General features: G+C 43.1%; 1 protein-coding gene across 1 annotated transcript in view; it reads left to right on the top strand.

The window, feature by feature from the left end:
* The first annotated feature begins 12,789 nt into the window (after positions 1-12,789).
* Positions 12,790-19,519, top strand: part of ANO6 (anoctamin 6) — a 79,744-nt gene continuing 73,014 nt past the window's right edge. Inside the window, exon 1 of the mRNA XM_052790512.1 lies at positions 12,790-12,890. Coding sequence (XP_052646472.1) covers positions 12,818-12,890 — 73 coding nt within the window. The 5' untranslated portion in view covers positions 12,790-12,817. The remainder of the gene's footprint in view (positions 12,891-19,519) is intronic.

The following is a 19,519-nucleotide window of genomic DNA, read 5'->3' as shown; positions in this document are numbered from 1 at the left end:
TCTGGGAATTCCAGGCGTATAGCTGGGGGTAGCTCAGCACCTCAGTTTGTTCCCCTCATGACCAGAGAGGACTCTTGTCTTACACTGGGCTCCTTCCACCATCAACCGATCCATCAGCGCATCAGTCTCAACTCACAACCAACTGCGCCTGGCTGTAATTTTAAAGAGCAGTTCTGTCTGATGTCCCTTGTGTCTCATATGCACGCTGTCTCGTGCATGTCGCAGAGCATCACTGTTCCTTATCGCTAGAAGGCCACACCAGGAGGATGATCCCCAGAAACATCTGGGAAAAAGCATGTTTAGGGCCCTTTGTGGGACCAGGAGAAGTGTGTCTCCAAGGGCAGAAGCACCACAAACATGTGAAGGAGGCTCTCCAGGGCCCTAAGCAGAGAGACAGGCATGGAAGGGATGAAAAGGGACCAGATTTCCCTCACACCAGTATAGAGGTGAGCCCCACTAAGGGCTGCCCCCCTCCTTTACCTCTGCTAACAGAGAGATGGATGGATTCCCACATTCCCCAGGAATGGCATGGGAAGGTTTAAAATCCTCATCTCCTCCCTGAAATATTGGAGTGCTGTTCACAGCCCTCCAGACTAGAGCAATGGGGTGTTTTCCTTCTGGCTTGTACAACCTCCCTGTGTCTTAAACCAAGCCCCAAAACCGAATCAAAATCCATTTTCTCTGTGCTGAGATGAACTGGAGATCAGTGGGTGTTCAGCAGGAGCTTCTTGCTGCAAATGCAAAGGGTCAGTCACTGCCAAGGCAGCCCACTGCTCGTCCCTGTGCCTGGCTAAAATGCCATGTCCTTCTTCTCTAATGCGTGACCTTGTGTTAAAAAGGTCTTACCAACCATCAAAACATAAACGTGCAAATGGCAAATGCGAGAGAAGTTCACAGCGCTGCATCCGCAGGTAGCTGCAGCATGTGTACGTTGTTCGATGAGACTTCTCAAAAACTGCCGGTCACATTTGGAAGCAGAAAAAGTCACCGTGCAGAGGCAACTGAGTCCAGCATGGAGCAAGACATTTATATTCAGTGGCTGAGAATAAAACTGGATACAATATTTTCTGTGGCATTTCGGTGGCAGAAATCCATCACTCCCAGAAATGATCAGGCAAATTATTTTATGCAAGTTTCCTTCTCTGTTGTAAATGATGTAAATACTGTATGGATAATATAAACTTGTTTGTATTACACATGCATAAAGGCTGCTGTTGAAAAAACTTGTAAGGTCAGGGATCTTCAAGTTAGCAAAGGCTTTTGCAACTTACATTTTGCACTAACTGCAGTTACATTATAAAATACTATTTTCACCACAGGACCCTTACTTCACCCATAGGGCAGAATGTGGGACCCACTCGGAGAAGAAACCATTCGGTGTTCTTCTTTGGCCACGCTATTCTGCATCTACCATGGTCCGTGTGCAGGGCTGTGTTCAACTAATTTTCCTATGGGCTCTGCTCCGACACTCCTTCTCTGAAGCAACTCTGTCACAAGCACGTATTCATAAGGCTTCCCACAGCAGGGCTTTAATATTATCTTATGTTAGCTAGCTAAGGCTCCATTCCTGAAAGCACTACTTATTATGTGGACCTTTTTGTCCACATAATAATTATGTGTAATTATGTTGTTGTGGTTGTTGTTGTTGTTCTTGTTGTTGTTTTTCCCATAAGATTTATGGGAAAAAAGTAACATGATGCTGTTTTATGGAGTGTAAACTAAAGTACACACACTGGGTAAACCCACTAAGGATGTGCAAACAGACAGCATTTTGGCATTTCCTAAATTCTTCTCAATTAATATCGCAGCCATTTCATGTTGTTTAATTATTTGTAATGTCATTTTAGAAAGAGTGACAAATACAGTATTTTGACATGCCACATTCCTACAGCCAAGCCAAGTGGCTCCTGCTTAAATAAGTGCACCAGAAAATAACAGATTATTGAAAACAATTTTAGCAGAAATTAACAGAATTAATATTAGTCTTGTCCAGTTAAGGGTGACGTTTGCAGTTTAGGGATGGATATTTAGAAAGAGGGTAATCTCCTAGCAAAGAAGTAAATAAAGGTTAGTGAGCCAGGCCCAATATTAGACTTTGCTGGAACAGTTCATGTACAGGGCAATTGGAGTATATGGCCAACAAAAAAATCACTAAAAGTGAACACAACCTCTTGGGGGGTCTTGAGGTGGAGGGAAGGGTCCAATTCTCATTGCACCCTACCCATGGTAAGATGAAGGCTGTGCTGCAGTATTTCCACAGAATTTACTGTATCTGTTTAGAAACTGAACTTCATAATTGATGCAATACAAAAATATGGTGGTGAAATTGCAAATAAGTAGGCAGTGAAGGTAGTAGGTAGTGTTTCTGAAGTGAACTTGCAAGTTAATATAAGCAGAGTTGATTTTCTTCTCGCTTGTTAGCAGTAAAAGGCTGTAACTCTATCCATGCCTCTGCAGGGTACGCACAGAATTGATCAACGCAGAGGTGAACTCTTCACTTGAGCTGTGGTTACTGAAAACCATCGGCTGCTTTCAGGGGAATCAGAGTAGCTGGTGGCAACACAAATACAGTAAAAGCATCCTGGGTGTCCTGAGGGGATATCACATAACAGGGAATCGACCGATCGTTCAACAGTACCTTCCACGAATGTGTTGCTGTGAGAATTAGCATGATTTAATGGGCTATCCAGTGTGGACGAAGCGTGCCCCAAACAACCTGAATTTACTGAACTGATTCTCTTTAAACTTGCCTTGAAAGGGCCACAGCAATCGTGTAATTTAGTTTCTGCATACTTAGTATAATGTGGAAAATAATATGCAGGGCTATTTTGGGTTGCAAGGGCATATTGGCTTAGAGAGAGAGCGCAACACATCAGGCATGCTACCATGTTTATGTAGCTTCTGGACTGGCTGACTGGCAGCTAGTCAGCTCATAGCTTGGGCAAAATAAGCTCCAAATCTGTTCACGCCCTTCTGTGCATTGGCAGGGATGTGTCTCCACTCACATCCCCATACTGAAACATCGAATTTAACAGAAAATATTCTCGTGGTATTTGACTTTGATTTACTGTTTCCCTAATATTTTTCCTTCAGAATGGAAGGTTAGGAAGAGTAAGAATGAAGAAGCAGGAGCTGTAGTGATTTGGTGTCTCAGACCCACATTTGAGAACGGTCACATCTGTAAACGGGGAGGATTTCTTGCTTTGAAACATTAATTTCCAATTGCAACAAGCAGAGTTACTGTTCACAAAGCAATCACCATGGCTTCAAACTGCAAATCGGGAAAACTGCTGCAAAGTGTTAAACAGATCTTCTGGTATTCTGCAGGATCACAGTATGGCCTTGACCACTTTGTGATCTACCAGTTCATCGGCATCCTGGACCCTGTGGTTAGGCACCTAATTTCTGTAAGGAACGAGATAGGTATAGCACCTTTCAGAAAGAAACTCGCTTTGAGATGGAAGGGGAATGCTGACAACCTTTACCTGGAAAAGTTCAAGCCACAGAAGAGCATTATGTATTTGCTGTATTTCCCCTGGTCTGATTACAATACCTGATGTGAGGATGTTTCTGCTGCAGCCTATGTGGTCACAATAGCGAGGAGCTTCAGGTCTTCACACACCAGCCTGAGCAATATTTCTGTTTCTCCTTAGAGGAAGTCAACGAGTTCCTCATCTGCATGGTTAGCCTTTGATCCTACAGTGCTTGAACCCAACTAGCTGATTTCAGGAACCTGGGAGTCAGGAAAAACGCTTGTGCTATTTCTTGCATTTTTTTCTACAACCAGCCCCAGGCCATTTCTGAGTACAGGATACTGGCACAGTCATACCTTTAGTTTGAGCAGCTACTGCTGGTTTTCACCTCAACCATCAGGTGAGTGCTTTCAAAGGCTTTTATTTCTTGTTCGTGGAATTTTATGTGCCTGCATTTGGGGGAGAACAAGGTTCCATTTAATTCCTGTTTATCTCACTCTTGAGTTTCTCTGGGTTGGTAATAAGTCAGAGGCAAGTTGTTTGCAAGACGTCATCTCACAGCTCCGTTGTGAGCACGTTCACGTAAAGCCGCATTCTGCCCTTGTTTACACTCTGCAGCTCCAGTGGTTTCGCTGGGGATTTGACGAAGGAAATAAGGTCAGGATGCAACTCTTTGAGTCCAATTCCACCGAACTTACTCTGGCAAAAAAAACTCGTGGGTTTCCTCCTCCTAATACCCAATGCAATGGGAGGAAACATATGTTCCTCCAAGTGACCATGGAAACTGGTGCCTGGGTTTCCAAGGTGATTTTCTGGCAAGCAGCCAAAGGAGGAAGCGGTAACAAAACAAGATCCCGTGCAGCAGAAAGCATCCACATTCCTGCCGATGCAGCAGCCTGTGCTGAGGAGGCCGAAGCCACAGAGACAAACAGAGCAAACTCCTCACTTTAAAATCACCGCAGGTGTCAAACACACGGCAAAGGATGGGTAACTCAGTCTGCAGTCCCAGCTGCCTCACACATCTCTCTGCTTCCTTTCCTTCTTCTATCTGGTGAAGGATATCGGTCTTATCCAACTAACAGCTTAAGGCTCATATAAGCTTACTTTCAATAGAAGATAAAAGAGAAAAATGACACAGGGAAAGAAAAAAGAAGCTGCTTAAAGCCAACTCATACCTTGAGGTTAGGAAATTCTCACACTCTGTAGATATACATATTTTTTTAATGTTTCATAGTAGTAAATAAGAGTGTTTTTCTATCTTGCATTTTGCTAGACATGGAAGATATGCGAAAAAGGATCAATTTCTCTTTCAAGTGCAATAAAGAGACTTTGCAGAGCACATTGGTATTCCTCCCGGGGCTCCAAACCAGCATATAGCAGAACCCCTCCTTCCACATCTTCCAGGAGGACCAGGCCTCTCCTTATCTGCCTATCAGCGTAATTCCTTCCCAGAGTACAGGTGCAACACAGTGAGGTGCAACATGGCACAACAGAGTGGCGAAGGAGGAAGGACTGGTGACAAGACCATTCCCTTTTGCAGCAGAGAGGAAGGGGAGTTGAGATACACATGCAGAAATCTGTTCTCCTCTCGCTCCCGCGCAAGCATCAGAGCCTGTCACAGAACACTCTCACATCGTGAATTGTGGAATCTACTGATGTACACCAGTTACATGACCACAAGCAAGTACAGACATAGCTAATCTAACGGCGGAACAACCCAGCAACAGGGATGTTATTGAAGACGGGATGAGGGACTGTTGCAAATTAAGACCACCCCCAGCAGGAAAGCTACCCATCCTGATATAAAAAGTCTGATCCGGAAATAGCAGAAAGCTGTTTCCTTTCTGCTGGAAGAGAAGGAACCAAGGGAGTTTGAAGCTTCCCTCTACCTGTCGGGAGGAACTGCTGAGTATCAAAACCTCAGACATGAATCAAACTGTTGCTAAGTGTTTCCTTGTGCTTTTATATTCATGCTTTCAGCTATAAGTAAAGCCTTATGAAACTTGATTGCCAGGTTTTTCATTAAAGCCAGAAGGTCCTATTCTCTCCCTGCAGGATACAGTTATTGACAAGTTATTTTAAGATTGTTTCATGGCCACAGGATAGAACCAAATTATCCTTAAAACTGCTGTGAAGTATTTTGTCATTAAATCTTCACTTATCTAATTGTGGGGTTGATTTCAGAATTCCTCTTTCTTCCTCTCCCTTCAGCTTCTAATGGAAAATCTGTGCTTGCAAGTGGTGGGGGAGATGTACAACAGCAGTCACTGAAAGCACTTTGCCTACCACAAACACAGAGCCTTTCCGAAAGCACGTGGAGGGAGCACTTGCTTATCCCGCTGGAAGTACAGCAGAAATGAACACTAGCTGCAGTGTGGGATGCATCGGCATCGCCAGTAAGGGGAGGCGGTGACGATCAGGGGAGGGCATGTAACCTGCACGAGTTAGTCTGACTGTGCCAAGACAACCCTTTCCGATCTTATCATCAATAAACTCCCGTTTGCATATTTGTCACAAGGTAAGTTCAGGTTTTTACTCCGAGACTGTATGTTCCACTGATAGCACTGCCCAGTGTAGCCTGGACACTCAGTTATATCTTCTCAGAGCGCTAAGACAAAATCTGTTTGCAGTCTCACAAGTGTGGGACATACCTTGTCCATCAGGTAAACGTGATGCCCAGATACTGCCGCTAATTCAGAGCAGCTTGGTATATCCCCATGTAAAGGGCAGCAACATGCAGAGGTACTAGCACAGGCTTTGAAAGGACTAGTCATGTTAGTAATGTACCATACGTGAACTAACTAACCCATGTGGGTGACTTTGCCTTCCATACCACCTACCTATAGTAATGATTACAGTGTACTGAGCACTTGCAGGGTAAGTCGGGATAACTGAGAACGTGCTCTCTCTTAAAGAATGAGTAAGATCTGCTACAGTCATTTCCTGTGACTTAGGGATATCCAGACAGATATGGGACTAAACTGTTTTTTTGTAAGTACAATTAAAATATTGTAAAACTACTATAGCACACTGCAAATTAAATGATTGTAAGCCATCGTTCATAATTGACCTGGTGCAATAACCCCATTAACCCCCTGAAATTTAAATATGCTGAACTATTTGAGTTCAAACATTTGTGTTAGAAAAATAAAACTATTTGAACTCTGAGTCTCTTATTCTAAGATATCCATTGGCCATATATAGACCTTTCCTAAGAATTAAAACCATTGTATTAAACAGGTCAGAAACATCAGACAAAAAGTTTGCTGTAAAATTACCATGTCTACATCCCATACTAAGGACAGCTAGTGAAAGAATGTAAAATGAACACATAGGTAGGAGCCAGCGGAAGACTTGGCAGCACTTATGAGACTTCTACATAAAGTAATTACACACGCCACTGGTCTGAGATCAGGTATTTATACCCTCTTTTATATATTGTAGTTCACATTTTATTGGCAATTGTTATTACCAATTCACTTCAATAGAGGGCAAAAGAGACTGAAGTTGTCATCTCAGACTGGAAGTTGCATGCAAGAATGAGAATTGAGAAATCTGGGAGGATTACAAACAATTGGAAACATGACCAAAGTAAAAGAAAAATACTAGAGCTGGACAGGGTTTTGGTAATTTTAATTTCCCTTAATGCTTCACTGCTCTCCCTATCTGTGAATCATACTGAAATAAACACCAGAGCTTGGTGAAACAAAATGAACTCCAAACTCTTCACAGTCAGTCTTCTCTAGTCTTAAACAGATAATAAGCACTAATTTAACAGCACCAGGGAATATATGGTTTGGTGAACTGGAAGTACATTCTCCTACATCTTCTGTTGCTGACTTTTAATGCAGCAAATTTCTGAATAATTCAGTGCACTTAAGGGAATTTCTTGTGGGGAGTGACCATTTTATTTGGTTTTATTTTCTCTCTGATTTTATTTCTCGATTAGAACAAGGGCTTTGCAGGCTAATACAGCATTTCAAATAGTCTCTTTTCTGTTAACTGAGGTTCAAACAGTTTCAGTAATGCTTTCAATTTCACCTGCTTTCAGACACAAAGGTACAATATCCCAGCAGTTATTAAAAAGTCTAATGTTTTATGAAATGTGAAATAATAGACTTTGTTTGGTCTCCAGGATAATTACTCCTTTCATTCCACCTAAGAATGCAGAACAGAAAGACAGCTGTGTTCTCTGCTCTGGAGTGAACCCCACTGTGATGGACCACTTCGACCTTCGTATCCTTAAAGAACTCCTCACTTGTCTCCTGCTATTCTTCCCAGATTTTGCCTTCACTGATATAATTTGCTGTAGCAGCCTTAATACAGTTTCTTTCAATAACTGATAGCTTTCCCACAAAACTCTTTCCCTCCAAGTTTTTTTAAGTACACTTGACCTACCAGTCTTCCACATTTGCTGACTGTCTGCTTCCTTGATGCTCATGGTCTTTATTCTGCTATGACTATGGTTTAAGCAGTATGGATTTTGTCCCCCAGCAGTTCACAAGCACTGTGAAAGACAACATTTGAATCCAAAGTTATCTTGATGAAAGAGAAAGAGTTGATCAAATGAGGAAAGATAATAAAAGCAAGGGGGGAAAAATGTCCACTTAGAAGCAGAAAATCAACTACAGAAATACAAAAGGGTAAATAGCGTGACAAAGAACTCAACTGCAGAAATTAATCTAAGACTTATTGCAGAGTGCAATAGAAATATGAGCAGACGATGCGATACTGCTGCAAAAAAAGTAATTGTCGCTCTGGGATATGTTAGAAGGAGCATCACATTCAGACTGGTACAGCAATTGTATTCACTGCGGGTGAGTTGTTACCTGGAATACAGTATTTGTTGTTGGGCGCTGTACCTTAAAATAAAGGGTTAGGCAATGAAAGAAGGTGTACAGAGGTACTGACTCGTAATGAAAATATTAAGATGTCAGAAATGAAGTATGAGTAGATATAGTTGCATAAGCATGAGAACAATGTAAAAAATGGACTATATTCGTAAACAAGGACACAGTCCACAACAGTAAGATCGAGAACTGTTGCCTGTGTTAAGCCCAGGAGGCCTGCACTCCAGTAAAACCAGAGAACAGATTACCTGTCAGCAGAAGACCCTACCCTCTAACAAGAGGAAGATGGGAAGAAGGTAACAGCACATCATATATGCCATTCCTTTTCCTTTCAGCCCAGCTAGAATACAGACTATGGCCTTAAGGAACTTGGAGCAGACTTGCCTAAAATTTATGGAGGTAGAAGTGAGCAAATTCTGACACAGAAGAATCATGCCACAGTGATTTTGGGCTCTCGAGTATAAAAGACCTGTCCAAAAATTAGTTTCTCATTGCTTAACAGATGTGATGAGGACCTGATACCTTGTGTCCCTTCGCAGATTCACAGGTTGGAAGGGACCTCTGGAGGTCATCTGGTCCAGCCCCCCTGCTCAGGCAGGGCCACTTAAAGCCATTTGCCCAGGACCATGTCTAGATGGCTTTTGAATATCTCCAAGGACAGAGACTCTGTGTTCCCCTTGTCCTCTGTACTGGACACAAGTAACCCTGGCCAGACCACCTGAACACTTACATCTTGGTTCTTCTAGGTATGTGAGTGTGGGAGTGTAAGTGAATTAAATCATTGAGAAAATGACTGTGAGTGGGTAAAGCTAATGTACTTAGAGATTTTGTAAAATAATATCACCTTCTCCTTCCATAGAGTCTCATGCTGAGCTTTTTACACTAACTTCTTATAAGAGAGGAAAGCACAGACATTGATACATGCTGGAAGGCTGAAAGACCCGAGTTTGTGTAGTCTGGATGAGAAAAGCTTCAGAGGCATTAAGGTGATAGTTTTCCACATGTAATATGTTATTATTAAGAGGACAACAACCAGCCATTCTCATGGATGCTGGGAGAAGGACAAGAAGAAAACAGCTTCAATTGCTGCAAAATTATTTTGGCTGTGTAGCGACAGGAGCGAAACTCTGGCAAGAGCTTACCTGGGGACCTCAACGGACTCCTCACCGGACACTGTGAAGCACATGACTGGCAAATATTTGTCGCCAAGGTCTGGATACGTTCAAACCTGTCTTACTGTGGGGCTGCTGGACCAGACCAGCGTTCGACAGCGTATTTCTGATGCTCAGTGCCAGATTCATTGTTGAAGGCCCTGTGACTCAGAGACCCTGGTGCCAGCCCAGATCCATGTCAGTTAGAGACTTGGTGCCTGCGCCAAAGTTTTGTCACCGCTGGACTAAACAATCTCTTTTCGTCTCTTCCTGACCTATGTTGTTATGGTTGCTATGAAACCCTTACCCATGGAAGCAATTTTTCCACTGGCTCCATGGTCTTCTGCTCTGTTTCTCACTACCAGGAATGTTAAAACATTTTTATTTCTTCTTCAATAAAATTGAAAACAGCCAGGCTTGAACTGGGGGGGGGGGGGAGAAAAGAATTTGGTTTAACCTAACTTCTTCACTTCAGCTGACTTTTGAAAAAGTCTGTTTGTTGGCTAGAGGTTACACAACCACAATTCTTTGAGTGGATCTGTTGTTATTATCGGTCTGACAAAGAGATGGCAGCAGGGTGGTGCTGTTGCATTTTTCTCTTCCTTTGCTATTTTTTTTTAATCTCTGTTTTTCAGGAGTAACAAAACCGAGCTTCTGAAGCTTTGGTGCTTTACGAGAAGTACACATGGAAATATTTGCTTCAGGCATAAAGTTAAAAAACAAATAGCTATACATTTTCAAAAAGTTTTATGGGAATTTTAGACACAGTACTCTCATTGCCTTTTCAGATAACTGCAAAACTCAGCTTTATAGTAATCTATGAAATTGAACGTTCAGGTATTGAGGGCTGAATGAAGCCTACAAAATATTCATGTTCTGTAATTGCTGGGAGAAATCTTACAGTGGACTGAAGAGGAAGATCCTCTACCTGTAGTTTTAGTAGGATCAAGTTAAAAAAACCCACATTTTGTGTATAGCCTCCTGGTTTTGAAATGCTCCTCTTTTCTACACTTCCCCCACCCCACTTTGCAGGTTTTTAATTACATTTTCATTCATGGAATGCAAAAATAGGAAGTGTGTAACTAAGGTAACAATGATGTCCCTGGTGTGTATGCGAGAGTGCACAAATCTCACATCAGAGTCCTAAATTGGACCTTGTCTGTAACAATCCCTGCTCTCCTCCCACCATTTAGGAAATAAGGTCTCACCAGTGGGACCACAGTTTGGGGAGGACCCACAAGAAAGGAGGGCAGCTGAATATTACAGAATACAGGTATATAATGATGTGGCTGCAACTGTTTGCCGGACGCACTGAAACCATGTGGTGTCTGTGGCTGATCCAGCCTGGAGTAAACGCTCCTTGGAGTGGTGTAATTCACTCTCTCCTTGTAACCTCACTAAGTGCAAAACCTGACAAGTTGTCCTAACAGTGAGTAAGGCACATGCTGGGATGGTCAGAAGCAGACTCGCTGTGTCGCAGGGCAGCACACCAGATTTCTAACTTGGGACACAAAAAACCACGTCTTACTATGCGTCGTTACCCTCTACTGGGTATCACCCTATCGTATTGCCCTCCTTCTCTGTATTGCCCTCCTTCTCCAGTTCAGCTCTGTGAGGCTTTCTTTATCTAACAGAGTGAGAAAAATGCTCGGTGTCAGATGGCGCAGATAACGCTCTTTTGCTAACATGGGTGCTGGCATCAATAAGGTTGAGAGGGGTAGTTTCTGTTCTGATTGATTCACTTATGTCCTTACAGACCATTTCTCTTTTCGAGCGATGAGTGTGAGGGGGGTCTTTGCTAAGCAGAGTTGCTCCAAAACTTTCCAATTAAATTTCTCAACTCATTTTTGTCAGAAAGCACTTGCACTTAGACTCGCTGTACTGCCAGGCCCTGCTGTGACCCTAACACACAGCTGCTTGACAACAGATAACCATATTAGCAAGTGATAAGCTTATCTGACAAATGGATTTTGGTTCAGATTCTTGGTTTGTACGCTTTAGACATCCTGGCTCTTGTGGGCCATTTGGGTATCAGCAATAGACTAGAGATTGAAAATAGATTGCTTATAGGGCATTTATTGCTTTATGCAGAAAAAAAAAAGGTTATCTTGCTCTTCTCTTATCTTCTCCTTTCCCCGAACACGACTCCCCCATTTCTTCAATCCATTTTTCCAGTATTATTTCCATTTCTCCTCACTATTCAAGCTCGGTCCAGTTCCTCTCTGGGCACCCCTCCAGATGTCTTTCAGTTTTAGGAACCCTCCACTTCCCCCCTGGAACCAACACATGTAGGTAGATTTGTGCATTGCTGAGGACTCAAGTCCCCCTTTTATGAGTACTTCTGCCCCCACCACATTTCTGCATAGTGACCATTTCGCATTCCCTGTGTTGCAAAATTCTCCTAGTTTGTATCTGGAGACAAAGATGGAGCTGAGGACAAGCTCTTGTGAAACAGTCAACCGAGATGAATACATCAGTAGAGCTCTAGAGATGGGCTTTTTATTCAGTCCGTGAGCATTCCCCCTCCAACTTCTGCTACCTTCTCCAAATAACTCTGTCAGTACTTACTGGTTTGGGGCTTTTTACATATGTGGGCTTCCCATTTTCAGAAGTATTTGGCAATGGTGAGTTCTTCAATGCTTGGGTGCATAATTTGGCCCACTTCAGGAAGACCCACGGGTTTCACTCCTAAGCCAGTTTTCAAAAGGTAAAGATATGGGCGAAACAACCAGAGGAATCGTTGTAAAATCTTCACCCTGGATCCCGTCAAGAAAAACTGTTCCCTAAACGGTTTTAAGATGGCGTTTGCTCAGCTTATGATAGGATCACGTATATGCGTTTGACGATGGGGCCAGCTGCAAAAACCAGAACAAAACGCACAATGAATACACGTTTTATTCCACGTCCCCCCTTTTGGTCCTTCAGGATGCTATTCGTGAAGTAAGTAAGCGCGCTCGCTTACAGAGCGCAGGCTGTGACCACCCTCCCTGCCTCCCTCAGCCCAAGGACCCACCAGCCGAGTCCCTTCGCCCCGTCCCGCCAGCCCCTGACAACGACGTGAGGACATGGCGCCGGTCCCGCATCCCGCCTGGGGCTCACCTTTCCCCAAATCCAGCGGTTTCAGGCGGGAGCTGCCACAGCCTCGCTCTCTCTCTCTACCTTGCCCAGGTCCAAGGGCGGGATCTCCTCTCAGCGCTTCCCCGCCGCTCCGCCTCCGGGGCAGGCCGGCCCTCGGGGCGGGCTCGCCTCCCCGGCGGCGGGAACGGGGTGAGGAGGGGGGGGGGGGGGGGCGAGGAGGAGGAGGAGGAGGGGGGGGGGAACGACACACCGCAACTTCGGGAAGATGAATGCGGAGAACCAAGATGTGCTGCTGGATCTGGAGGAGGAGGAGGAGGAAGATGATGATGGGGAGATCGGTGAGTAGGGGGCTGGAGCGGGGAAGGTCTTCGTCCCCCGCGGAAGTTGAGGGGGGGGCAGCTGCTGGCGCCGGGCTGGCACGCAGGGTGCTCGCCCCTCAGCTCACCTCCTTCTGCTACAACTTCTGGTGGTTTTCCTCTGGAAAATACGTGCTGGCTCTGTCCGTGCTGCCCGGGGAAGGGGGTGGCCGGGGGGTTGGGGGGGGTCTTCCTCAGGGAGCGGCGTCGCCGCCTTCCCGCTTTCACCGCATCAGCCCGGGCGAGTTTTCAGAGAAACACCGAAAAACTTGACCTGTTCCCTTTCCCTCTCCCGAGGAGGGAGGGAAAGAAAAGCGTGAGGCGGCCGGGGAGCAGCACTTGGGATGAAGCGCGATGCCGGAGACCTGGCGGTGTTGGCAGCGATCTCCCAGCCCGCAGGCACAGCCGGGGCCGGGGTGGTTTTGCTCCCGTGGAAAATGCGAAGCATGCCATCGCCCACGCACACCCACGGGCTCGCAGCAGCCCCCGGGGCTGATCCCTGGGGCTGGCAGCAGCTTCAAGGGGCAGCAGCTAGCCCGACTCCTGCCAGGCTTGCCTGTCTTCGTTTGACAGCCAAGGAAAGGAGGGGGAAAATTATCCCCCCCCCCCCCAAAAAAAAATAAGGGGGGGAGCAAATTGGCAAAGCATAGAAAGATAATAATTTTGCTGGAAAACAATGCATTTTTGTGTCCGCCAGAAATGCAGACAGCAAAATGACCGGAGAGTTTTAAATTCAAAGGCGGTGTATGTTAGTCTTGTCCCAAGAGCAGCAGCCCAGGACAATGACATTTGTATGTACTGTTGGGAATGAATTCTATTAAAGTATTTCCAGAAAACAGCCCGAAAGGGGTTGGTTCTCAGCTGGTTCGGGCTGAAGGGGTCTATTCATTTCACAGATTTACTTCAGTTCAGAAGCTGTTTTCAGCTGCAGTACCCAAGATATTCTGAAGCCTTTTATTTCTACTTAATTTGTTAAAACGAATCTGACAAACGAGGAATGCAGGCAAAGGTCAATTAGACAAGCAAGTAGAAGATAGATCTGTATATATACATTTTATCAAATAAAAAGGGTTCCTGCTCATTTGCGTTCAAAAGGTTGTGGATATTTTTACTGACAAGTACTGAATTTTGATTTTTTTTTTTTAATATTGGGACTGAATTTCTGCATTAGTCAAAATTTCTAGTGGCATTAACTCCCTCTGACACTTATGTTGCCTCCAAATACTAATCCTTAATAATGGCCAGTACAGTTTGCCTCATTTATTCAGTTAGCTCACTCCAAAAGTGTATAAAGTTTGAGCCTCACCCAACGTCTGTGGCAATCAGGGAAAGTCTTTCCTCCAACATTACTCGCCTTTGTTTCAGATGCTGTCGGAGTATCCTTTGCTTTACAGCAATAGTCCAAAGACAAATTCAGTTTTCCATATGAAGTGAGGTGGAGGGATTGTTTGACTCCACTCCCTGAATCAAAGGGTGGATCAGCACTGCAATGTAGTAATCAACACATGCCTTTCTCTTTCCATTCTTCACCCCAGAGAACAATGAAATTGTTTCCTACTCGTGACTCTATCAAATTTGGGGTTAGTTCAGCTCCCAGAACCAGCAAATCATGAGCTGCATGTTCTGCTTGCAGGATACAGCAGTTTGGAAAAACACATGCTATGTGGCAAAATCGACTAAAAATTGAGCAGCAATGATTTCATGAGCTGTTTCGCAAAGCCTGTTACGCAGTGCCCGGCTCTGTCACATTTGCTGTTCTGCCTTGCAAAATGCATGGATAATAGTCTCGAGGATTTGATGTTAGGTATAATTACAGGAGATCTATTTGATTAGTCTGACAAACTTGTAAATCATCCATTTACCTCCAGTTTTATTGTACCACTTGCATCTGCATTTTTCCCAAGAAAGCCATCCCTGCTTTAACAAGGAAGCAGGACTTCTGAACTCTTTCCAGTCCTATTCAATATCAGTCCCAAGTGCTTATAGCTCATCAGGAAAAGCACTATTATGGCATATCAAAGCTTGTAGTCATGGCACATAAAGGGAGAGCTCTGGCTCATATTGGCACACAGTTGGTTTTGGTTATCCGTGCTGATGACTAGCAAACCACTCACGTCAGAAGCAGACTTCGGCAGGAGTCCAGCAAAAGAGCTGGACTCATGAGCCCCAACCCACAGGAAGGTACCACAACCACGCTGCCGGCTGTACATAGCTTTGAAATGGATTGTTTCGGTCAGACTTGTGCTTAAGGAAGAAAGTCTTGTCCTAAGGTTAGGCTTTTTTGACAAGTTGAAAACCTTTTTTTCTAGTGATTAAACAAGATGGGCAACTTTTTCTTTTGGACTCAGACTGTTTTTGAGAGGATTGTTACATTAGTGGCATCAATTTTTTTTCTGAGATACCTTATTACCAGGCAGAAACGATGGGAAGGACATTGACCTGCGGTTGCCACAGGATTTAAAATTCTCCAAACCCATTATTTCCTGCCTACAAACTGTAAAGTTTTTCTTTCCCTGGTGCCAAACCTCATACCATATCTAAATTAGTTTGCTTGTTTGTGTTTTGGGATTTACAGAATATCTGAGTGTGTTTTCCAGAAAAATTAACTTCTGCAGACAATATCCAGAGGCATCCACTCTGACTAACCATTCCACATGAAATACTTTTCATTGGCATATGTCAGCATCTTGCTTACTCTTTGTTGTCTTGGTTCTGCTCAAATACATTCCTAGTTGTTCCTTGAGCCTTGAGTGTACAACATCTTCCCATCTTTTGACACCGCTGCAGTAATCATCAGGCCATGCTTTATAGCTGACCAAGAAATGGATGTTCACATGTTAACCTTTTTCTTGTCACACAGTAGATACTGTGCTGATGAGGATTCCAGCTCTTCTTTCTGAAAGGGATTTCATGTTGTTCTTCAGCAGACGTTTTTACCAGCTACAATAAAAATGTACAGCGGCGCTGGCTTATTCAAGCAACATTATTTGTGGAGTTGCAGCCTAAAATAAGCAGGTGTGTGCAGCCCACTGTACAACTGGAACCCTGTCCTAAGGGGTGATGTTGTAGTCCAGATGGTGAAGAGCAGGCATAGCTATTCTTCACCTCATTACTTTTTCTCACTCTTCTGTTCTCTGCTTGTTTCCTCATGGCCTACACTGAATTTTATCATATTGCCTAGAGCTTCTATTTTTTCCTATTCAATAGCTTCATTAGCTTGACCTGCTTCTCACATGACCCTACAAATATTATTGATATCATATACTGTACTCCAATATGAATATACAGGATACCAACAGTGTTCTACAAATTACTCCAGTGTTTGCCTTCATGATGCTGTGAAGTGGTCAATTCTCTACAGAAGTCTTCTGAAGGCATTGGAAAGCCTGAACAGTTAGATTCCTTGTTTGACAAATGTGGCTTTGTCCTGCCATTTATTAACTGTAATCCCCACACTGTGGGAAATTTAAAAGTGGTCTACTCGGCAGTAGGTGCAGGGATCAGATCTGATAATTTCATAACATGCAAGGCTTTATAAGCAGATTCTTTAAAAAAAAAAAATCTGTTTCTGGAAGGACAATATCTTGCTTTTCAGTCTATCTACCGCAATGAGTAAGACTGCCCCAGCCCACTCTTACCACACCTGATTTTCTTCTCTTTTTCTTCTCTGTCTTGTAATCAACCTGAAAATTATTGGGGCACATTTCAGTCACCCACTCCCCTGAAGAAGACTGTAGGATGGGGATGTCTGATGAGCTGAGAATCAAGAATTTCTGCTCCCCAATTCTGTGCTCTGTTTGCAACGCTGTTCTCGCACGTGTGCATCTAGGGGATGAGGAACAGGAGCAAGCAGGAATGTAGACACATGGTCTCATTTATTCTGGTTTGCTACTGGGGCAGTGAGAGACTCTTCATGGTGAGCTGGGACTTGTAAAGATCCAGGAAACACTGGCCTGCGATACTGGTCAAAATTTAAACTACCTTTCATGCCTTCATGTTGTTCCTCTTATATCTGTTACTGTGATGGTTTACCTGTGTTTCTTTCTCTCTTCATACTTCAGTAATTTTATTTTTTGACTTTCTACCCACTTCACTTTCACTGAATCCAAGCCACCCAGGGGTAACAGCCTTGTCACCGAGTATGGCTGTATTTGAACACTATGCTGCTGGTACCGCTCACTTTTTAATTCTGATTCAATGATTTTTCTACAAAACTACTAAAAAACACATAGTGAGAGTATAAATATTTAACTACAATATAATTACTATTTTGCAGCTATTTATAATTCATAATCTCTGGAGGTGATCAGAGTATTTCAAGAATCAGAAATTAGGAGACTGATATACTTCACAAATTTACCAGATCTTTCTCTTTTTAAAGTTTTTCTACTATAACAGAATTCCCAGTTGTCCATTAGAAACTTCCTGTACTTTGAAAGTATTCTTTGTGCCTGTGTTTTAGACTTAGCTGTACTGAACAGATGAGCGCGGTTTACAGATAAATCTGTAATCTGTAGGACGGACTTGTTATCTGCCATTGTATCAACTTGTGCCTTTTGCACAAGGTTAATAGTAATAGTTTTGGTTTTTTTCCTGGTTATTAAGTCATTAATTTTATGTCAGATATTTATCACAGGTGATTCCTTAAAGTTTTTCCTCTATTTACACAGCTCACAAGTTCTTTTAAAAGGAAAAACACCCTATACACCTTTATGCTCTACATCTTAGATTTTTTAAATTACTTTTCAAGCGTTATCATTTGTAAAAAAGAAAACTTATTAAAATTGATATGTAGGAAACAGCCAGGCGTGTGTTACATGGTACAGAACTCCAGCAGTTCCATAGTTGTTGCAGTTATTGAAAGTAATGCAATCAAAAACTCGCAAAAAATGTCCTAGTATCAGCTGATTTGGAATTTATACAGTATATCAAACTGCAGGTAGAGAGCTTGAATTTCAGGAGACCAGAGACATGGAAGGGGTGATCTATGCATACCATAACAGACGTCACACAAATGGGCCTTTCAGAAGTAATTAGAGAAGGATTATGAGTAAGATCTGTTACGATATGCATGGAAAGTTCAATAAAGTTGTTATCTTTTAAATCACCTCATCCTAGTATTTCTTGGTACCTGCCATTTCCTAGGAAATGATGGGTTGCATGCTGTGGAATTAAGGCCTAGTTTGTCACCAGACATGTGGCAAACCCCAAGGGGGAACTGATACTAAAACTGATGTTTTCTGCCGTGGTAAAAAAAAATACAAAACACAGGAATGATTTGTATGGGTGCAATTGACTGTCATAAGTTAAATAGTCTTTGTAATGCCTTCCAGCTTAGCCCTTAGAAAGAACAATGGATTTTTTTCTTCTATTGTTTATTTTTATTTTGAGATAATACTTTCTTGTACCCGCCCTAAAAAAAATTAAATAAAAAAGCACTAGCCTAAATTTGGGATTAACTGGGGCAGGCCAGGAAAAGACTTGCTCATTTTTGTGAATTATAAATAATGCACAAATAATGAAACTAAATGTCCTGTGCTTGACATGAGAAGATCTTTGAAAAAAGGTGCTGCAGGATTTAAGCATATGGAGCCGCTGCAGGTGTGTGTTTAACAAGGTGATGCATTTAACAGGGTGTGAATGTCACAGAGGAGGGCACTGAAGAATGGTGACATGGGTTGGATTGTGTATTGTTCGTACATTCAGAAAACAAAGGTGGGGATGGAACTATTATGCAAGTGCTGATCTCTGTATCCTAATGAATAGAAAAAATAAGCTTGCTTTTACTGAATTGTTACTATTGCTTAAGTGCATGTCTCTGGCATAGTCCTTTCTAACAGTCTGAAGTATTGCTCTGTAGAATATATACGTTATTAAACTGATATTTGATTGATGTTTTTAATATAAAATTAAAAAAGCATTTCACCAAGGCACGGGCCTAGTATCACTTGTAAGTTTTTAGGGGTATTTGATTCAAATCCACGCTCACAGTGAATGTAGGTGGAACAGTTTTCCCACTGAAGAACATATGTGTTCACCCACTGCACTGGCTGCGATGAGAGCCTGCTGGGACCTTGTTAACATTTTGTGTTAGGGATCAGGTCTGATGAATGTGGAAGCTGAAATGAAAGCCATAGGCCGTAATATCACAAACATGTCAAGCCAGCACCGATTGGCTTGGCTACCAAAAGAAGTATTCCCCCCACAACCACCTTAAAGCGGCAGCTTAAGACTTCGTGGCATTTTGGCCTTATTTTTCATTGGGGTGTATCAGTGGCAGTGTGGTAGGAATGCAAAGCTATAAAGAAGGACACTGTACCCTTTATTTTCTTATTTCCAGTGTCTTATGTGGGAAACGAAAACTGGCAGTCATGCGAATTGCCGTCAAACAATGGATTTTGTTAGATAATCAGTCTAAGAAAGCAAACATCTGAGCACAGAACCCTTTGTCCTCTCCACCCTTCACACTTTCCTCAGGCATCCCACATCTATCTGAGGGCTTCGTGACAGGATGAGTGTCTTGATTGCTTCCTGAGGAATTATACGGGCATCTGAAATATATTTTTTGCTTGGTTCAATGGAATTGTTTCTACCCCTTGTTCTGAGCTGTC

This window comes from Harpia harpyja, chromosome 6 (assembly GCF_026419915.1).
Source record: "Harpia harpyja isolate bHarHar1 chromosome 6, bHarHar1 primary haplotype, whole genome shotgun sequence".
NCBI lineage: Eukaryota > Metazoa > Chordata > Aves > Accipitriformes > Accipitridae > Harpia > Harpia harpyja.
This window is presented reverse-complemented; position numbering and strand designations above follow the sequence as displayed.